Below are 20,137 nucleotides of genomic sequence, written 5' to 3'. Positions count from 1 at the left end.
GAAACAGAGTGCCTGGCTGATAAATCTTTTGGAAAACACAGGTTTCTGGAATGCGCTTTAACACTCTTTATAAGGCGTGACCTGCAAATCCCCCCTGCCCTTGCTGTTTCGCCAATAATCTTTTCATCTGTCTAATTGCTAAGCCATTGGTCATGAGTGTGTTTGGGAGCAGTTCAGCATTGGGAGTTTTGCTCTGTTTAGGTATTGGTGGCTGCCTGGCTGGATGTGTGACTGGTGTGTATCATATACTGTTGTTATTTACAAACGTGGACAAACCATATAGTCTAATAGTCCAATAGAGACTGATGAAAAACTTAATCCTAAATGTGACAATATTTATGAGTTTGCCTGATGATAATTTGTTAGTGGTGTCTTTACTGACCAACTACATGGTCAGTAAGAGATTCAGGATAAGACTGTGTAAAATTATAGCATCATTTCTAGTTTATTTCAAAAATATAAACTTGCATAATCAACTCAATTTACTACACTCCTACCACAGTGTGGTAATACAGAGATGTAGAGACATCTGTTTTGTCCACTTGTTGCTCTTTTACTTAGGACTACAGCTGCTAGCCTGAGCTGGCAGGTCAGGAAATGCTATAACCCCCGCAGGGGTATTACAAACTCCCACCACTTCACTCACCAGCACTCACACTGGAGCTCAAACAGTAGGAAAACACAAGAGCGTTGTTCATTTCAGCTCAAAGCTCCAAATCCACACACATGATTCCTGCCTGACTCACGTGCGATTGAAGGCAATTGCTCAGCTCCTCCAACCTGGTAATGACCCAGAGCAGCTTAATCTCGGCCAAACGACCCCTAATAACACACCCCCTCCAACAGGGCAGTTACCATAAGCCACATGTGGTTAATTGCTGCAAGCTGGAGAGAGCAGGAGAGAAACAGAAGGTTTGTGTAAAACCACGCTGTCCACTTAGATATCACACAGCTGGAAAAACTGCCCTTCTGTCGTCTGAAGTCTGCCCGGCTCTGGTCAGCAGTAGACACGGCCGTGGGGAATTTGAGGGTCTGAGTCTGTGTGATTATTTCCAGAAGGCTTTGATGACTTAGTTGAGTCGAGTTAGCATCAATGACCCCCAGCAAGCAGTGAACTGCTCCAGATGCTGCGCCACTTCATCGGATAAGCTAATGCTAATCCGTAGCAACTCGAAATACATTTGTTGCATCGCAGTAACACACTTTATTTTAGCTTTTAAAACTTATCTTATCTGCACTAGGTCTACCTGACTAACCCAGCAAGATGCCTTTCATACAAGTCATGACATTTACAATTTATTACAACAAGAATATCCCACCAGGCTCATTTAAAGGGCTGGTATCATAAAAGACTCCTCAGTTTTTGCAAGTTTAATAGAGTTTAGAGTAAATAATCAGTCTTAAAAGCACATTAACGAACCAGTCTGGGATGGGTTTCATTAAAAGGTCAAGTGAGCATCATACTGAAAACTCTACCTACCAGATAAACACCTGAAGTGTGAACAATAAGAACCTCAAGGGGAAAAATAACATACAAGGCAGATTTAATTTTTCTTTATTTTGATTTATTTATCTCTCTCATTCGCTAAATAAACAAATGAATGAATTAAATCAATTAAAGGTTTGGGGACATCTAGTGTTTCTGAATGTTTTTGATGCAAAATAATGCAGTAGCTTTATTAGTTTCACTCTGTGCTAATAAAGTTGAGCCAAGCAAGACACTTTTCTGAGCATGAAGTGTGAGTGTTGAATGGCACACTGCTGGTGCTTTTTCTGACTTCATTGAAAAGTACCAGTGAGAAGATTCTTATTTCAAAAGAAAGCAACGTTCAGTGGAAAGCGTAGAAGCTGGTGTGAGCTGTGTGGTCAGTGTGCATCTTTCTGAGGTGCCTTGGAGGAGGATGATAGTGGCTGATTGAGGACAGACGGGCGTCTGGGTGAGGGAGACAGTGGCTCGTGCTGATGAAGGCTGCTGCATTAGGCTGCCCACACTGAGCTGTAATTACAGCATCACTCCGAGCTTTGATTATTTCCTTCCAAACCTCAGAACCCCGCTCCGTTCCGATCCGGGGGGAAGAAAATAGTATCAAAGCTGCTGACTCAGATGTTTGGGTTGTAATTAAGGGCATAGATAGAAGCTGTGCTGCTTTTCTTGGACATGGATGTTATGCTGGGTGTATTCTAATGTTTGTATCTGTGTGTCTTTTAAATGTTGCAGATATTTGAGGGACAGCCCCCTGGAACTCTTTGCCACCCAGCAATGCAAAGCAGCTCTGAGGTACTACACGAGAGCCTTAAGAATTACGCTTACTTTATTGCTTTATTGTTTATCATTTTTTGCATCAGCTTTGTACAGTATGTACAATTAGATGATTTAATAAAAGTAGTCCAACATTACTTAGATTAAGTCCACGTCCACACTAATATGTCTTCATTTTACACATGCAATCTCAAACAGAAGCACTCTTCATCCAGACGAGCATTTTAACTTCGTATTAGAGCTTATCTTCATCAACAAGGGCAACAAAGCTGTTTATTCAGTATGTATGTTGTGTTAATCGCTGCGAGTCGATTCTCTTTGTTTTCATATGGAAAATGATCACATGATAGAGGCCAAGAGTCTCAGTTTGTGCCCGTCCACACTAAAACACACCCAGCAGTGTCTCACCGGTGTCACAGTTTTCAAAAGAACATGTTGTAGTGAGGACATAGCCTAAAGCAAACACCAGAGTTATTGTAGTATGTTGAGATGAGATGGCGGACATTAGTGGAAAGTGCTGAAAAGAATGAATCTAATTGGATCTCATACTTATATTGAGTGAAGAAACAGCTCATTTGAAGAATTACTAGTTTTTATAGTTTCCCCCCAATTTGTCTTTAATTGATGTCCAGTTCCCACCCACTAGCTAGATCTCTTCCCCCCACTCAATGTACCAGCGCTAGGAGGGTGAATGCTAGCACGTACTGCTTATGAGATGTGTAATTCACCACCACAACTTTTTGAACTGCTGTTAATGCAACCTTATTGGAGCTCAACGCGCTTGATGGCCAGTTCAGTTATAACAGCTAACTATAATGAGTGATTGGTGGGGGGCTGAAGTGAAGGCATACCTGTTCGTATACGACAAAGCCTAGACTACAGTGAAAACACACCACTACAGACATTAGTATGCATTTAAAGCACTTCTTCGGTAAAAAACAAAAAGTAGCTAACTCCATCACCCTGCACACAGTCTGAAACACCACTGTTATTCTAGTATTATCACCCTGGCCACGCTCACATGACTGCATGCTGACCGCTATGACCGCTTTTCAACATATACAAACACCTTCAAATTCTACACTCTGGTATCTACACCACTAGGAAGTCTGGATGCTGCTGCATAATGCACATACCATTATACCAGTATGTGCAAACGTGCAGCAGGTGCTCCACCGGGAAACTTTCTCCACCAAATGGTGCCAAGTTTTCCCAGTGTTTTTATTTAGAGCCCCATGCTGTGCCGGGCCCAGGTGCCAGCAGTATTGTTGGACAGGAGCATTCTCACCCCTCTAATCCTCTGAAGGAGGGAAGGGGAGTGTGTCCCTGAGAGTGGGAGGGGTGGGTTCTCTGTTCTCCGGGGACCGGGCTTACACAGCTGTCCCAACAGCCTGCTGCTCTGTTGACACTACGCTTTGTAAACAGGCCAGCGGCATCTGAAGAACCCTCCAAAGAGGGGGGAGGGGCTTCGATTCATTACTGCGTCTATTGTCAGATGAACTCTGACCTCAGCGAGGTGTTGCCATGGGGAGTCAGCTCTATTAGCATGACTTGTTGCATCTGCACGTCAGTATTTTAATATACTTCCAGACATTTTACATAGGGAAGGATATGGAATCACTTTTTATATTAATATAGTTGCTTATTTAATAGACAGTTTGGGCACCAAAGTCCATGCTATTGATTTTATGAATAAAAATAAGTGAACTAATCCTCTATAGGTTGCACATTTTAGTCCCAATTTCTATTAACTGCATTGAAATGTTTGCAATTATAAACATAACATGTACTCTGTCGATATTCGGCACGCAACACATGAAATTAAGTTTCTGCTGTAGAACTACAACAGAACTACAGAATCCACAGGAGTGAGCAACTATTTACAACTTCATTAAATACTGCAAACTACACAACAAATGTAGATAAGGTAAAGGTGCACGTATTTGTCACTGTACAGCGAAATGTGTCCTCCGCATTTAACCCATCTGGTAGCAAACACACACTCACACACACTCATGTGTTAGGGGCAATGAGCACACACACACACACCCAGAGCAGTGGGCAGCCAACTCCAGCGCCCGGGGAGCAGAGAGGGTAAAGGGCCTTGCTCAAGGACCCAACAATGGCAGCTTGCCGAGCCCAGGAATCGAACCCACAACCCTGTTATCAATATCCCAGTGCTCTAACCGCTGAGCCACTTAGATGTATTTAATATTCAAAATATTTTGATGAAAATGCTATGCTATTCAGGGGTAAATAATATACTGTTATTATCTATTTATAGGATATTTGTCTTCCTGATGATGACAGCGGCTTTTACTATTTATTTGTGATTCTATAACCTATAAACTTGCAAAGGACAAGTATATTACATAATGTGCATCTGGCAATATTGAAAAATTAATTCCAGACTTTTGAACACTCCTGATCGACACTGCTGCTTGCTGCTTTATTCAAACAAATGTTTCAATATTTTAATTTTTTTATATATAATATTAATATAATACAAAACATATTGCAGTTCAAATCAGATATTACTTTGATGGACAGTGTTTAGGCAATGAAGAATTTTAAATAATGCTGTCACCATCTAACTAGTAATGCATAGCAGATGAGCTTTGTGAGATTCACTTTCCTCATTTGTTTGTCATTTTTCATGTCCAGCAGAGACTGGATGGTTTAGCCAAACTGCATTCTACAGCGCCTCCCGAAGGCCACTCCTGGGACTGTCCTGTAGAAACCCAAGTGTTGGTCTCCATGCCAGAGGGCCATGTCCTCAGCGTTCCTGTGAAGCAGGATTTCCTAGTGGCCGACCTCCTCTGCGTGGCCTGCAAGGTAACCACTGCCTCAAACACAATTTAACACATTCAGGAAACTTCTAAAGGACCTTCTTTTGCTTCTGAGTCAGCACTTTTCTCTCTGCCTGCTCTCCTGTGGTTACCAAGAATGTAATGAAAGCAAAGGAAGCGAGAGAACAAACTTGCTTAAAGCGATCTTTGCCTCTGCAGTAATTGCCTCAGATTCTTCAATGTTTAATCATGTATTCTGTTTGAAGCCGTTCCTCTCTTCCTCTTCATGCATCCACCAAAAAAAAAATCAGCCAAGACATGTTTAGTGTCTTTAGTGTGAAGTTTGATCCTTTAGTTTTACACTGAAGCTACAAGACTCTTGTAACTAATAAGTTATGGAAATGGAAGTAGCCTAACATCATATAGACTACATTTAAATTATGGTACACTTGCCTCAAAACACAAGCTCAGTAATTTCCAACAGACTTGTTTATGTGGTTTCCGACACTGAATGGCTCCCTGTAATCTGTAAACATGGACATTTTCTAGGCCTCAGAATAGCTAATACACTGTGTATTCTCTTTTCTCCATGTTTATAGATAGCAGTGTGTCCTTTAGTGTCAGAAACTTCATAAGCAAGTCTAGTACTAATAGACTGAATCATTCCATTACTTTCATAACTTGTAACATCAGTAACTGTAGAAGCAAACCTAGCAAACATGTCTTGGCAGATTATATTTGTAGTATGGAGCGGATAAAACTATGTAAATCTTGGCCAAACTGTCACTATCCAGTGTACAGTGTAAAAGTCCAGCTAATCCTTGGCCCTCTGAATGTGTGCAGGGAAAGCAGCTGGACCCGATGCTACATTGCTTGCGTGTGAAGAGGCGTTTAGGTCAGGATGTGGAGTCCAGCACACCAGCGCCCACTGACCTACTGAGAGAGCTGGTAAGACCTTCAATAAAAATGGTATACTTGACTTTGGGTACATTTCTATTCATCATATCATCATGAAATGTTCACTTAATTTAAAAGACAACAGTTAATTTAACTGAATTGAGTTCAATATCACTCTGTTATGTGCTTTCATTTCCCAGGTGTATGATGAACTGGAAGTTTGCCCTCTCAGTGTGTTCACCGTAAACATGTCACGTCAAGACACAGCCACTGATTTTGGTGAGTTGCAGGGCATGAAGTGGATATTACGGTCATGTTGCATATAATATTTGATGCTAGATTTAGCATTCACCCTTAGATTAGTTATTATTATCATTTTTCTGTACTGAATACTGTACTGTCAGCACTTTTGACTTTTGCCCATCAAAAAAATAACAAAAACACATCAATTATGACATGTTTGTACAAACATCCAGTGCCATCAAACTCATAACATAATAAATCATCTCCTTCAATACTTGAGAACACCAACAGGGTATAGACTGAAAGTTCAGAATCAACAGAATTTCTTTGCTTATTTCAAATGAGCTACAAGACAGAAACAACTAAACCAAACATAAGAAATGGTATTTCAAGTTGTGTACACCATGATGGACACTGAATGATTGAAGATGATTCCTCCATTCCAGCACTGGAGGCTCTGGTTGGTCTCTTTTTTGCGGGTCTTGGATCTAAAGGAAGGTTGAATAAAGGCTAAATACTGAAACTCTTGTAGGATTAGCTGCTCAGTTTCAGCACCAGTGAAAACCTGCTGTGTTAAAACCCTGCCTCATGAGTTATGATTGGTAAATCTCACTCTTGTCTCTTCCTTATCTCTGGCTTATCTGATATATATCTGCAGGGTTTGCAGTAACGGGGCATGTGGACGGCTCGAGGCGGAGTCACATCTACGTTAGTGAGGTGCATGCAGAAGGCCTGGCGTTCACTGAGGGTAATCCATCTCTGTAATCTGATCTGTCATGACAGTACTAAATATACATTCTCTTAGTGGATGATAAACAGTGTGCTGGAATGCACTAGAGTACACTGATGTGATGAATTGGGTGTAAGTTCTGATTACAGATTTGGGAGCCAGATTCACAAAAGCATCTTAAAAAGCATCATCTATTATTGAATCGTACATTATCTTTGCATTAGTTTAAGGTTGCCAAGTTAAGATCTTAGAACTGTAATTTCAAATAACATACAAAAATACAATGTAGTTAGTACTGACTTTCTTTAGAAGCTCCTAAAGCAGGTATTAGTACTTATTTTTTCACTTTCCATCATTAAAGCATGTCTACAACACACACTCCTACACATATTAGTACTCTGCTGTTTAATTTCTCAGTTTTTAAACATTTGGTTACTTTTTTATGTCTGTTATTCAGTTGTTCTGTTATTCCATTATTTTTTCTGTGTTGTCCTCAAGCAGTAAGTAAATTATACCAAATGAATAATCTAGCTTTTGCCTACCTAATAACTTACTGAAGCCTTTCTCAACCAGTATGTGCTTGTGTTCGGCATGTGCAGGGCTAAGGGCTGGAGATGAGATCTTGGCTGTGAACAGTGTGAGTGTATCCACTCTGGACCTGGGTCTCTTACACACCTTCTTCAGCCAGAACGCCCTGCAGCTGGTCCTGAGGCGAGAGGAATCCATATCCGATGATCAGAGCATCATCTGGCCGGAGTGTGACCCCGCTGACCACTATTGCCCTCCACCACTGAGCCAAAGCCATCCACGGCTGGGCTCTTCAGGTATGACTTCAGAGGCTTAATTTTGACAACACTCAGAATCTACACTTATATCAGGTTAATCCTTTAGCATACATACATAGGTTTGGGTATACGGTACACTTCCATTACTTGTTAGCTACATTAGCCTGATATCTCCAGTACAAAACTAAAGAAGCAAGTTTTAGACACCAAACATGTTTAGGCTGATCAGATCAGGGAACTGCAGCAATGAGATTTTCCTTAAAGGAAAATCAATATGAACCCGTAATGCTGGTCTGATACTCTCAGAACGAGGAGCCATGGACCCTTTATCTTAACCAAAGGGTTAGGCCCTCCTGCTGCTCATCTTTGAATGATCATGACTGACATGCTTCACAGCAAGACTGTCAGAACAAAGCATACGTCAACACTTACTTGTTCGGCCCTGAGCATGAAGAAAGGGCTTTCATCAGGAATTCTGCTTGAAGTATTTTCCTGTAGAGAGTGAGTAACATTATTCTACACTGAAATGGTTGGTATGCTAATCACGTTTCTACACAGTATGTACAAAAGACCAAGATATTTCAAGATGGTGTTTAAATTTTACAATTACAGTATGTTATACTGGAAAACTACAGGAAGCAAAATGTCCCTGCTAAATTAACACCTACAGTCTTGGAATAAATAACACTGTTAAATCCAGCTGGGTATAAATGAAGACTGCGAGTGTTATTTAAACACTGGGTTTTTTTTGGTAGCCCTGCTGAATTTGTCTTATTTAAAGTGGCAGCCAACTGAACTGAACTGTGCGCTTTACCCGGAGTCATGCAGGGGTCTCCCTTGGCGATATGCCAGGTTGTGTGGAAAGAGAGAACAGGCTGAATGAATTGCCTCAGCAAGACCATTAGTGAAATCAGATCAATGCTGGTTTGCACCAGTCAAGTGCACTTACTGTCTAGCTGCCTCCCTTGAGGCTTAACCAAAGTAAAACCATCTTTAACGGCTAGTTCTGTCACAGTTTCTCTCAGGCTCAATCGATCAAATTATCTCCATAAACTCTATAGGCTATCTCTATAACTCTATAGCCTAATTCTCATAATTACATAACTTTATTAGGCACTCAGTAACAGTAATAATGACAATACGCTGTACAGCCATGTCTTTTAGCAGTCTTTGTTATGCCATTAGCATGAGGTGTATTGGAACACTATTGGTGCTATCATCACTGAACTAGCTTTGGGTTTAGCCAATTATAAACCAACTTTTAATCCTGTTATTTATTACTGTCAACAATGACATAACTACTGTCAGACTGTATACTCTACACACACTGCAGATTCATACTGGATTAAACCACTCTACAATTATTACTGTCAGACTGTATACTCTACACACGCTGCAGATTCATACTGGATTAAACCACTCTACAATTATTACTGTCAGACTGTATACTCTACACACGCTGCAGATTCATACTGGATTAAACCACTCTACTATTATTACTGTCAGACTGTATACTCTACACACGCTGCAGATTCATACCGGATTAAACCACTCTACAATTATTACTGTCAGACTGTATACTCTACACACACTGCAGATTCATACTGGATTAAACCACTCTACAATTATTACTGTCAGACTGTATACTCTACACACGCTGCAGATTCATACTGGATTAAACCACTCTACAATTATTACTGTCAGACTGTATACTCTACACACGCTGCAGATTCATACTGGATTAAACCACTCTACAATTATTACTGTCAGACTGTATACTCTACACACGCTGCAGATTCATACTGGATTAAACCACTCTACAATTATTACTGTCAGACTGTATACTCTACACACGCTGCAGATTCATACTGGATTAAACCACTCTACTATTATTACTGTCAGACTGTATACTCTACACACGCTGCAGATTCATACCGGATTAAACCACTCTACAATTATTACTGTCAGACTGTATACTCTACACACGCTGCAGATTCATACCGGATTAAACCACTCTACAATTATTACTGTCAGACTGTATACTCTACACACGCTGCAGATTCATACTGGATTAAACCACTCTACAATTATTACTGTCAGACTGTATACTCTACACACGCTGCAGATTCATACTGGATTAAACCACTCTACAATTATTACTGTCAGACTGTATACTCTACACACGCTGCAGATTCATACTGGATTAAACCACTCTACAATTATTACTGTCAGACTGTATACTCTACACACGCTGCAGATTCATACTGGATTAAACCACTCTACAATTATTACTGTCAGACTGTATACTCTACACACACTGCAGATTCATACTGGATTAAACCACTCTACAATTATTACTGTCAGACTGTATACTCCACACACACCGCAGATTCATACTGGATTAAACCACTCTACAATTATTACTGTCAGACTGTATATTCTACACACACTGCAGATTCATACTGGATTTAAATCACTCTACAATTATTACTGTCAGACTGTATACTCTACACACGCTGCAGATTCATACTGGATTAAACCACTCTACAATTATTACTGTCAGACTGTATACTCCACACACACCGCAGATTCATACTGGATTAAACCACTCTACAATTATTACTGTCAGACTGTATATTCTACACACACTGCAGATTCATACTGGATTTAAACCACTCTACAATTATTACTGTCAGACTGTATACTCTACACACGCTGCAGATTCATACTGGATTAAACCACTCTACAATTGTTACTGTCAGACTGTATACTCTACACACGCTGCAGATTCATATTGGATTAAGCCTGCAGTTTATGACGTGTTTCTTCCCCCTTTTCCCTCTTTCCTAGATGTGTCTCAGTTGCTGGAAGTTCCAGGAGATTCAATGCCTTTTTTGGAGGAGGCGCGTGATAAGGCTGAGTGCTGCAGGAAGGTAAGCTGGAGGAGTGAAAGCCAGGGCAATGTGTTATCTCTGTGCTGGGAGGGGTCAGGGGACAGAGTGTGAGATGTAGGAGGTGAGTGGTGAAAGTGTGCCTAGTGAACGCTGCATTAGTCTTGAGTGTCAGAAGGTCAGGTGGAAGGACTGCTTTGATTTACGTTAGTGGAAGCCTCAGGCCAGAAACATACACCAAACAAGAACACAATTGCAACAACAACAAATAATAATAATAATAATAATAATAATAATAATAAAATGCCCTTTTAGTCTGTAAATTATGTACACATTTTAATTCAGTGCATCATTGTTTCTCGATGTATTGAAACAACGACATACACAATATTACCAGTATACTCTTGACTCTAAAGGTTTGTGGTTAGTGTTCACCTAACAAAGCTGTTTGAACTCGCTATGAGTCCAGAAAATAAATGCATTTCTTTATTTATATGTGAAATTATTTTCAACGTTTTGGTGCCTTTTTGGGGTTTTCTATTCTCATGGTGTTGAAAACAGCCCTACCACGCAGCACAATGGCCTCCCTGGGGAATATATCAGTTTGTCAGCACTTTATTACTCTCTGGCAGGACAGATTATGATGACAAATGGCTGGATTTCTGCTCGAGACGCTGCAGTCTGTCCGCAGCACTGAAGGTGGACCATGTGTGTCTCTGAGATAAAGCTCCAGAAGCTCATTGTCATTCAGTTGTCCTTTCACTGTGTGCCAAACTGCACTCTTTAGCCATAGTAGGGTTGTCTGAATAGGTCTGATTATTTAGCTAATGGCTAAAAACAGTGGTAGTTTATGCCTTAAATTTGTCTGTAATTTTGTGATGGTACCATTTTTTGTGCATTTTCTTTCCCAATGCCCAAACAGAAATTGTATTTTTACTATCTTGCTTGAAAAGAGAAATCAGGGTACTCTATTTCCCACTCAGGTTTTTTCCATTTTATTTTGGTAGTGGTGTCAGGGAGGTCTGAGGAATTTTTACATAGTTAACCTATAACATACAGCAAAAGAAGACGACCCAACATTAACAGCTAAATATAATAAACATTATATTTGACAGTTTGTGCATCTTACATCTAAAAGTTTAATTTTATATAGTTTAATAGTTTTGCAATCCAGCATTTTCTGTTGATATTGATCCAATATCCATCTGTACCGATATGCTGTCTTTAATTTTTATACACATGACAGTATGCTATCCTTGGTTTACACAGTTTTGGTAATGCTATATAATACTCTACAATGTCAGCATATCCGGATACCCTATTCTCTAATCTGTACTGAATGGTAAAGGTGCGTAATAAGAGCCAGCATCTCCCAGACCTGTAAAGGACGCTGTGTAATGGTAGATGTTCCTCCTTCTTTTCTCCAGACTGTGGAGACCACATGCTCACTGTACCAGCCTTTCCCAGAAGATCAAGGCCTTACTGTGGACGGCTACAGAAACCCTTACTCCACTGACAGCGCCCCTGCCAGAGGCAGCCCGCGCCACATGTCCGTCACCGAGAGACTGCGCAAGGTCATTCAGGAGCTGGTGGACACAGAGAAGTCGTACGTGAAGGTATGACGTCAGATGGTGCTCAGATGCTCATTTGTATTGTGGTGATCATTTCTTGATGTTATTAATGTTTAAGGCTATATTTCACTCTTACCATTTATTGACAAGCATAGAGCTTAATTGCTGCCAAACATCTGATACGCATGGTAAGACAATGTGGAACTGTCGAGTTATCAGATGGGTTTTATATACACCAGTGAGGGGTGTTTTTGAGCATGTTTTCTCGGTTGGAAGGCAATCACTTGTAATTATAATATAATAAAATGTGAAACCTTGCAAACAAAGCCAAAAATGACGTCAGCACGCTTCAGCACGTAAACTTTCCATGTGTTTTAACCAGTGTTAGGGTTGTCGCAATATCAGACAACGGTTTTGATCCTGATACTAAGTGCAGTATCACACTTCTTAATACCAAATAACTATTGCAAAACTTTAAAAACACTCGGGACTGTCTGAACACCAGATTCCTATTGGTTTGAACACAAATGTTGAAAATATTTATAGCAGTTTATTAACATGTAATCAAATTAGCATGCACAGTTGGATTTGTCGGTCAGTTCCTAAATAGAACATTTCTAACATGAAAACCATTGAAATAGTTGTAGAAACTTTACATTGTAGAGTTTAAATGTTCCTCACATTCTCACATTTCTTTTACAAGAAGGGTCTGAGGCTGCCTTTAGAGTAGAATTGTTCACAACGTTCTTCACTTCATATACCTGGCGCAACTTTTGCTAACTTGTGCAAATATAGTTTTTATATATATAATCCGTAATATAGTTTCAATATGAAGTGATTTCAGAAGTAAGATAATAGAAGTGGGAAAGCGCTCATACTAAATGTTAACAAAACCTTTGCTGGTATTGTTTCTTTCCTTTTTAAAAGTAACAAAGTAAAAAATTGAACATTGAGCATTACTCCAACCTCCATATAGGTTGGTAGTGTACAAGTCAGTAACCCCTGTCCCACTGTTCCATGCCTGTCTTCGTTTGTGTTTTCTAAAGGATCTGGGCTGTCTGTTTAAGATCTATCTGAAGCCTTTAGAGGGACAGACTTTCCTCAGCCATGGAGAGGTGAGTGGCCTACAGAGGCCTACTGAGCTCTAGAGAACACCTACACAAAGATAAATAGAACCAAGGCACTGAGTACTGTCAGCTCCAGCGTCAGTTTTCTGTTCCTCCCACTAGATGGAGTCTCTGTTTGGCAGTCTCCCGGAGATGCTGGACTTCCAGAGGATATTCCTGCAGACACTGGAAGAGAGAACTACCTCATCTCCAGACTTCAGGACACTGGAGACACCAGAGCAGCTTAAGGTAAATCAGTGTATGAATCTTCTTTAGGTGCACATATACCGATCAGCCATAACATGTAAAGATAAGTGAATAATATTGATCATCTTGCTCTGATGGCATTTGTCAAGGAGTGGGACGCTTATATTAGGCAGCAAGTGAACAGTCAGTTCTTGAAGTCGATGTGTTGGAAACAGGAAACATGGTCAAGCTTTAGGAACTCGATCACTTTGACAAAAGACAAATTGTGATGGATAGAGGACTGGGTCAGAACATCTCTAAAACATCTTGCAGGTGTGGTCAGTACCTACCAAAGGTTCTCCAAGGAATGACAACCAGTGAACCGGTAACATGGTCATGGCTGCCCAAGGCTCACTGATGCGTGTGGGGAGCGAAGGCTTGCCTGTCTGCCGGGATCTCACAGACGGCCCACTGTAACATAAATTACTGAAAAAGTTAATGCTGGCTTTGTCTTGTGGAGTCCATGCCTTGACAGGTCCGAGCTTTTTTGGAGGCACAAGGTGGACCTACATAATATTAGACAGGTGTTTTTTATGTATGGTTGATCGGTATCAGCATATGTACACATAGTTGGAGTTGGAGGTTCCCTGGAACTCCTTTTGGCCAGTGCTCAAATTGCTTAATCATGTAAAAATTTGAGATTGGATTTTGGAATAGTAGAGTCTGAGCATGATCACCTACTTTTAGACACTGACCTTAAATGAATTTACTCAAACTCTGCCTATGTACAGTACATACACTCACTGTCATGTACTGTAACTCTTGCATGTTGTATTTTCTAATTCCTTTTATTTTTCTGCCCTTGTCAAATCCAGAGATTGCTTTTCTCGCTGGGTGGATCCTTCCTGTACTACGCCGACCACTTTAAGCTCTACAGTGGCTTCTGCGCCAACCATATCAAAGTCCAGAAAGTTTTAGAGCGAGGTAAAGCAACTTCTTCATTTGCATCCTGTTGGCTCACACGTGCAACAACACACTTCAGGCCCTTATCATTCTTCTTGCTGTTTGTTCCACATCTTTCTTCCTCTGATCCCATTTGCAGCAAAGACAGACAGGGCATTCAAAGAGTTCCTGGAGGCAAGGAACCCCACCAAACAGCACTCGTCCACCCTCGAGTCCTACCTCATCAAGCCTGTGCAGAGAGTGCTGAAATACCCTCTGCTGCTGAGAGAGCTGGTGTCCCTGACTGACCCTGACAGTGAGGAGCACAGCCATCTCACAGGTGCCACATCACACTTTCTAAACCATTTAAACCATAAACGTTACCAGGAAATCTGGGACTTTTTTAAAGACATGCAGTAAATCAGGCCGGCCTTTGACACTACATCGCTTATTTCCATTGAGCCCAGTGGTTACTACTAGCATGCTAACTCTTCCATCCTGTTGCAGAGGCTTTGAGGGCGATGGAGAAGGTGGCCAGTCACATCAATGAGATGCAGAAGATCTATGAAGATTATGGCACTGTGTTCGACCAGCTGGTGGCAGAGCAGAGCAGTACAGAGAGAGAGGTGTGTGTGTGTGTAAATCACAATCAGATTTGGGTTTACTGGTGAGAGTAGTACTGTATCACGCGTCAAGTCCAGTGTATGTACCGTACTGTTCAGGCAATCACAAAATTAGGTAACTTACCATAGATCATATAAATGTAGAATAAATACATGTATGACACTGTATGGATTTGTTCAGTAGTACCAGCAGCTCACCTGATTTTGTCTGTATTTGAACTATTTAAAAGCAGAATGAGAAGTGAGTGATAGAAAAAGATGAAAAATTAGTGGAGATACTAAATGCTGTAATGTGTGTATTTTAGGTGACGGAGATCTCCATGGGAGAATTCATCATTCATAGCTCTGCACTATGGCTGAACCCCATGCCCTCACTGGGCCGCATGAGGAAAGACCCCCAGCTTACACTCTTTAGTGAGTATGACTCTGTGAGAAAGTGAAAACCAGTCTTGTTAACTGCTACTATTGCCATATCAACTGCCATATTAATAACGCCTTTTCCTTACCACAGTCTTTAAGAGAGCAGTAATTTTGGTGTATCGTGAGAGCAGCAAGCTGAAGAAAAGAATGGTGAGTGTGGAAAATCAGTAAATACTCTGTATGTGTCATACTTTGACTAAAAAATTAAACTTGCTCAAATTCCCACTTACCTCAAATGTTCTCAAATCACAGACATGTTTAGTGTCTGAAGCTTCCTTATTTAGACCCTGTTTACACCTGGTCACTTCATGTGTCTTGTATCTGGATTGTATTCTGATAAGATTTGAGATATGCATACACTTGCATAAACTTGGCAGTCAAATGTGTGGACAGAATAAGCTAATTTGTGACCAGGTATAAACAGGGTCCTAGTTTTAGACTGGAGCTATAAGGCTAATATAGCCAACAAATAAAGGAAGTCCCCCCCCAGCTTGCAGCAGTTCAGTAATGACTAATACAAGGGCTCTCATATCTTCTGCAGCATGATTATCATGAGATTTACTGACAGATGATTGTAGTGGCATTGTGTCATAACTTATAGCATGTTTTTTTTTAGCTTATATTGATGTTTATATTGGTTCAGATGACCAATTATGTTAAACGTCACTGACCCCTGGAGGGTCACTATATGACACACTGTTCTCTTTGAACATGGTCAGTAGTATGAACAAAATTCTGGCTACTACTACAGTTTTTAGCCCCCCCCCCCATCTCCCCAACATGTCATAAATGTCATAATTTGAGGTAATAAGGAAATAAATTGATGTAAAAGTGTACAATTTATTTCAGATTGAACTATATTTTAAAGTTTAGTTGTTCTAATGTTTTTGTTCCCATTTGTTTGCTCCTCATGCTTGCTTAAGCAGACTAGCTCCCGCTCTGGAGATCTGGACCCTTTTAAATTCCGCTGGCTCATTCCTGCCTCATCTGTGCAGGTTCGCCCTGGAAACTCAGCAGGTGAGCGTCTCTCATTTTAAGTGCCGTTCAAAATTACAAGACCAGGTGTCTGTAAAGATTCTCGGTTCATTTGGCTTAACTTGTTCTAACACGGCTGCAGCTGCAGAGCAAGCAAGGCCTGTCTAAATGCTAAGGTGTCTCCAACCCTGCTTTCCTCACTCTCACAGGATCTGAGGAGCCTTGTCTTTGGGAATTAATTCACACCAAGTCAGAAGTGGAAGGAAGGCCAGAAACTGTTTTCCAGCTCTGCAGCAGGTAAGAGGGTTGTTTTTGCATTTTAGAAAAGTAAAACCTTATACCTTAGAGCTAAAACAGACTCAACAGATGTAATGATGGCAGCAGAACAATGACTGGAGGATGAAAGCATTGTAGCTAGGGCATCAAAATAAAGGCCATTACAATGGAGTCAGGTGTACACTGCGTGATTTTAGCCTGTTTGTAATCCCATTTTGGATCTGTCTGATTTATACAACGGTTAGTTTCTGGTTCTAAAAACTAATCGGCTGATTTCAAACCTGGAGTACAATACACAATATATGCGCACTGATGACCAAATCACATAATCTGAATTTCATATTAATGCGCCACTGTTTTAAACACAGTCAGTTAGACGCAGAATATTACAAATGGAAACCTTTGGGAGCTAAGCAGCCCATCAGGAAAAGTTTATAATAAGTTATATATGAAAACTATTAATCTCATAGTTTGCATTGACTGGTGGAGCGGACACTGTTGTTACCGTTATGGTTAGAAACAGAGTAAATCTGTGGGAAGAATGGCAGATGATGTTGCTGCTGGAACATAGGAGACTGACCTAAAGCATGTTTTACTTGAAAGAATTCAAAACAGTATGAATGAAATAATGGATGGAATCAAATCATGATGAAATTTGCAATTTTGTGACACACTATCACAATACACATTTACTTTTACACAGTAATGTAAATGCAGTTCTCTAACCATATGTCTTCGTCTTTTCATGCATGTTCTATACAGTAGTTTGGAGAACAAGGCCAATGCAGTGAAGGCCATCCGCTCCATCCTGAGAGAAAATGCCAAAAGGAATACTCCAGCTGAGCGGGGATCCAGAGACAACCTAACGTTTCCCAGGAGGAGCCACCCAGCAGCAGTCAGAACCAGCTCCTGGCTCCAGAGGCTCCAGCTGCCCTCAGATGGACTTAAACGCAGTCCACTAGACACAGATGAGGGCAGACTGCTTGGTGGAGACACACACTCAGAGCCTGCATGTGCTCCCAGAACTGACAGCGCTTCTCTCAGCAAGAGGGCCCGCCTGTGCTCCCTGACCAGCTCACTGGAGGCCCAGCTCCAGAGACTGAGCTTCATGGACTCACAGGAGGCCAGCCACAGAAACCCCAGCAGCCTGCAGGCCAGTCAGTTGACCCTGCTGGAGGATTCTTCTGCAGTGGACCTCAACAGCCTGCTGGCTAGAGACTGCAGTGTACAGAACCTGAGCTCTGTCGCAAATGAAGACTGCTTCTACGATACGGTCATGGGCATCCAGAAAGCTGCAATCCCCACACTGTAGATTGATCAGGGGTCGTCGGTTCTGGTCCTGGAGGGTCTTAGTCCAGCAGTACAGTGATTTCTCAAACCTGTAGTTCATTAACAGTTGGGATGCAACCAGTAACATATGTATGATCTTATCGCCCCCCTATACAAATATTTACTTCAAATAATAGAACAAAAGTCATGGATGTAATAATGCAGTTGGGAGTAAGGGGTCCAGTCAATATTTTTTACTGGGATTGGTCACAATGGACTAACCTGTGCTACAGGCCCCACTCACACTTCTGGTAGTTATGCCACTGGCTGTAATGATAGGGATTTTAAGCAGCAACAAGTGGCTCCCTGTCTTTGTAGCCTGCAGTTGTGTTTTCAGTGTAAGTACAAAACAACATAACATTGCTTCTCCAATGAGTTCAGAACAAACTTTTAAAAGACACTGGATAAAGAAGTCATTTTTTTCTGTAAAGGTTATGCCATAGCCATATTACACACAGTTAGAATTGTAATGCAGATTTTTATCCAGTTGTGGTAGCCCTTCTTCCAGGTGGTTGCTTAAAGTCTCCAATTAATTGGCAATAGCTACACTTTCTTAGACATCCTGTGCCAATTCGCGATACATTCAAAAAACGTTTTAGTGATAGAAATGACATATTTCATTAAAAAAAACACCCCCGCAATTTCTATGGCTTCTCTGACATCTCCACTGATTGTATTAAAGCAGTTTAGCTGGGGTTAAGCAGAAATAAATGTTTTACATTAAAATAAATAAATAAAATAAAAACTTAAATGTTAAACTCCTTATTCTGTGATATGCCCTCCATTTAAAATGCAAACCTAGGTGAATTTTGTTTGTACCAACATTTCAAAACTGATTTTACAAATTACTTACATAAAAATTTGTGAATAAATGCAAAAATAAATCATGAATGAAGCCATATGCATAGTTTCCCTAAAAGCAAAAGTGCTTTGTAGCGTACATATAATCCACAAAGTCATTCTGACAAACTGTAATACACTACAGGAAGCATAGGGGGCGATATGGTAGCACAAACAAAGAAATTGCTTGTCACACAGATTTGCCAATGCAGTGGGAATTAGAGAAGTGGAAGAAGTCATAGTGGTTTAATTAATCAAAAATAAGTTGATATAATTTGAATACAAACATAGTTATTAGTTTGATCTCTCAATTTCAGTTTTTTGTGTGAGCAGATAATTCACCAAACTGTGTTGGACTTCAGTACTCCAGGAGGACCAGAACTGCGCTCTCCTGCTGTAGAGGCACTGGTGCCTTGGCTTAAACAGAATACGCACAGCTTGCTTTAGCATACGCTAAAATAGCCAATGGCTTTTGGCACAGATTGTGCATGGATCTAAGAGCATTACGGAAAGACCAGCTACAGCGTGCGTGTTGGTCTGAGAACTCACTGCCTTGCATTCTGAACACTAAAAACACAGGTTGCCTTGATTAGACACTTTCTTGATACACACACCACAAGTGTGCAAGCCAAGAAGATTTAGTGTTTGTGAATAGCGTCTTTATATTTATACTGCTTTCTGACAAAGGCTTTTCTTAGTTCAGTACTGGAACAGCTCGATTTCCTCATGTTTTTTATGAACAAGAGAATTTGAACATTTCTAAATTATAAATGTATATCTGTTAAGTAATGTGATTGTGATTTTTTTTTTCTTTTTCAGCATTCACATGTTTTTTGTGATGGATGTAGCATGACTCTCATTCCTAAAGTTGAATAGCTTGGAATACATTTCTCTGTTGTTTACTGTAATTTACTGTATTTAAAGTACCTCCTAAACTATACTGTCTTTTGTAGTGTTGTGTAATTTATTTGTACAAATATGCTATATTCACTACCTGACCAGCTCTTGACCTTAAAAATAATAAGCTTATATTGTACTATTTAATAAAGTCTGTCTTCTACTCTTCCATTTCTGCTTGGTAACTGGGTCTCATTTTTGCAAAGCTGCAGTTACGCTGGCACATTACAGCTCGTACCCCTGTGCCTGCCAGTCTGATGGGAGCTGATGAGAAACGAGATTCATTTGAAAGGGGGTGGAGACGCACTGGCACAGAGAGTAGTTTGAATCAGTGCTTTTATGCTGTATCTCTGGGCGCAGAAACAAACTGGATCTAA

General features: G+C 40.6%; 1 protein-coding gene across 4 annotated transcripts in view; it reads left to right on the top strand.

Moving 5' to 3' along the window:
* tiam2b (TIAM Rac1 associated GEF 2b) overlaps positions 1-19,931 on the top strand; it is a 56,438-nt gene extending 36,507 nt beyond the window's left edge. For 2 of the 4 annotated variants that reach the window (XM_072686792.1, XM_072686800.1), the window contains exons 11-28: positions 2,219-2,278; positions 4,925-5,095; positions 5,893-5,997; positions 6,147-6,225; positions 6,848-6,937; positions 7,519-7,743; positions 10,555-10,637; positions 12,023-12,211; positions 13,213-13,281; positions 13,396-13,521; positions 14,334-14,442; positions 14,561-14,740; positions 14,908-15,026; positions 15,329-15,437; positions 15,535-15,593; positions 16,370-16,460; positions 16,628-16,715; positions 17,457-19,931. In XM_072686792.1, the coding sequence (XP_072542893.1) occupies positions 2,219-2,278; positions 4,925-5,095; positions 5,893-5,997; positions 6,147-6,225; positions 6,848-6,937; positions 7,519-7,743; positions 10,555-10,637; positions 12,023-12,211; positions 13,213-13,281; positions 13,396-13,521; positions 14,334-14,442; positions 14,561-14,740; positions 14,908-15,026; positions 15,329-15,437; positions 15,535-15,593; positions 16,370-16,460; positions 16,628-16,715; positions 17,457-18,006 (2,502 nt within the window). In that variant the 3' untranslated portion in view covers positions 18,007-19,931. The remainder of the gene's footprint in view (positions 1-2,218; positions 2,279-4,924; positions 5,096-5,892; positions 5,998-6,146; positions 6,226-6,847; positions 6,938-7,518; positions 7,744-10,554; positions 10,638-12,022; positions 12,212-13,212; positions 13,282-13,395; positions 13,522-14,333; positions 14,443-14,560; positions 14,741-14,907; positions 15,027-15,328; positions 15,438-15,534; positions 15,594-16,369; positions 16,461-16,627; positions 16,716-17,456) is intronic. The other 2 variants (XM_072686808.1, XM_072686815.1) reach the window with 2 other exon arrangements.
* The last annotated feature ends 206 nt before the right edge of the window (positions 19,932-20,137 follow it).

Source organism: Salminus brasiliensis, chromosome 1 (genome assembly GCF_030463535.1).
Source record: "Salminus brasiliensis chromosome 1, fSalBra1.hap2, whole genome shotgun sequence".
In the NCBI taxonomy this organism is placed as follows: domain Eukaryota; kingdom Metazoa; phylum Chordata; class Actinopteri; order Characiformes; family Bryconidae; genus Salminus; species Salminus brasiliensis.
Note: the sequence above shows the minus strand (reverse complement) of the source record. Positions and strands in the feature narration are given on the sequence as shown.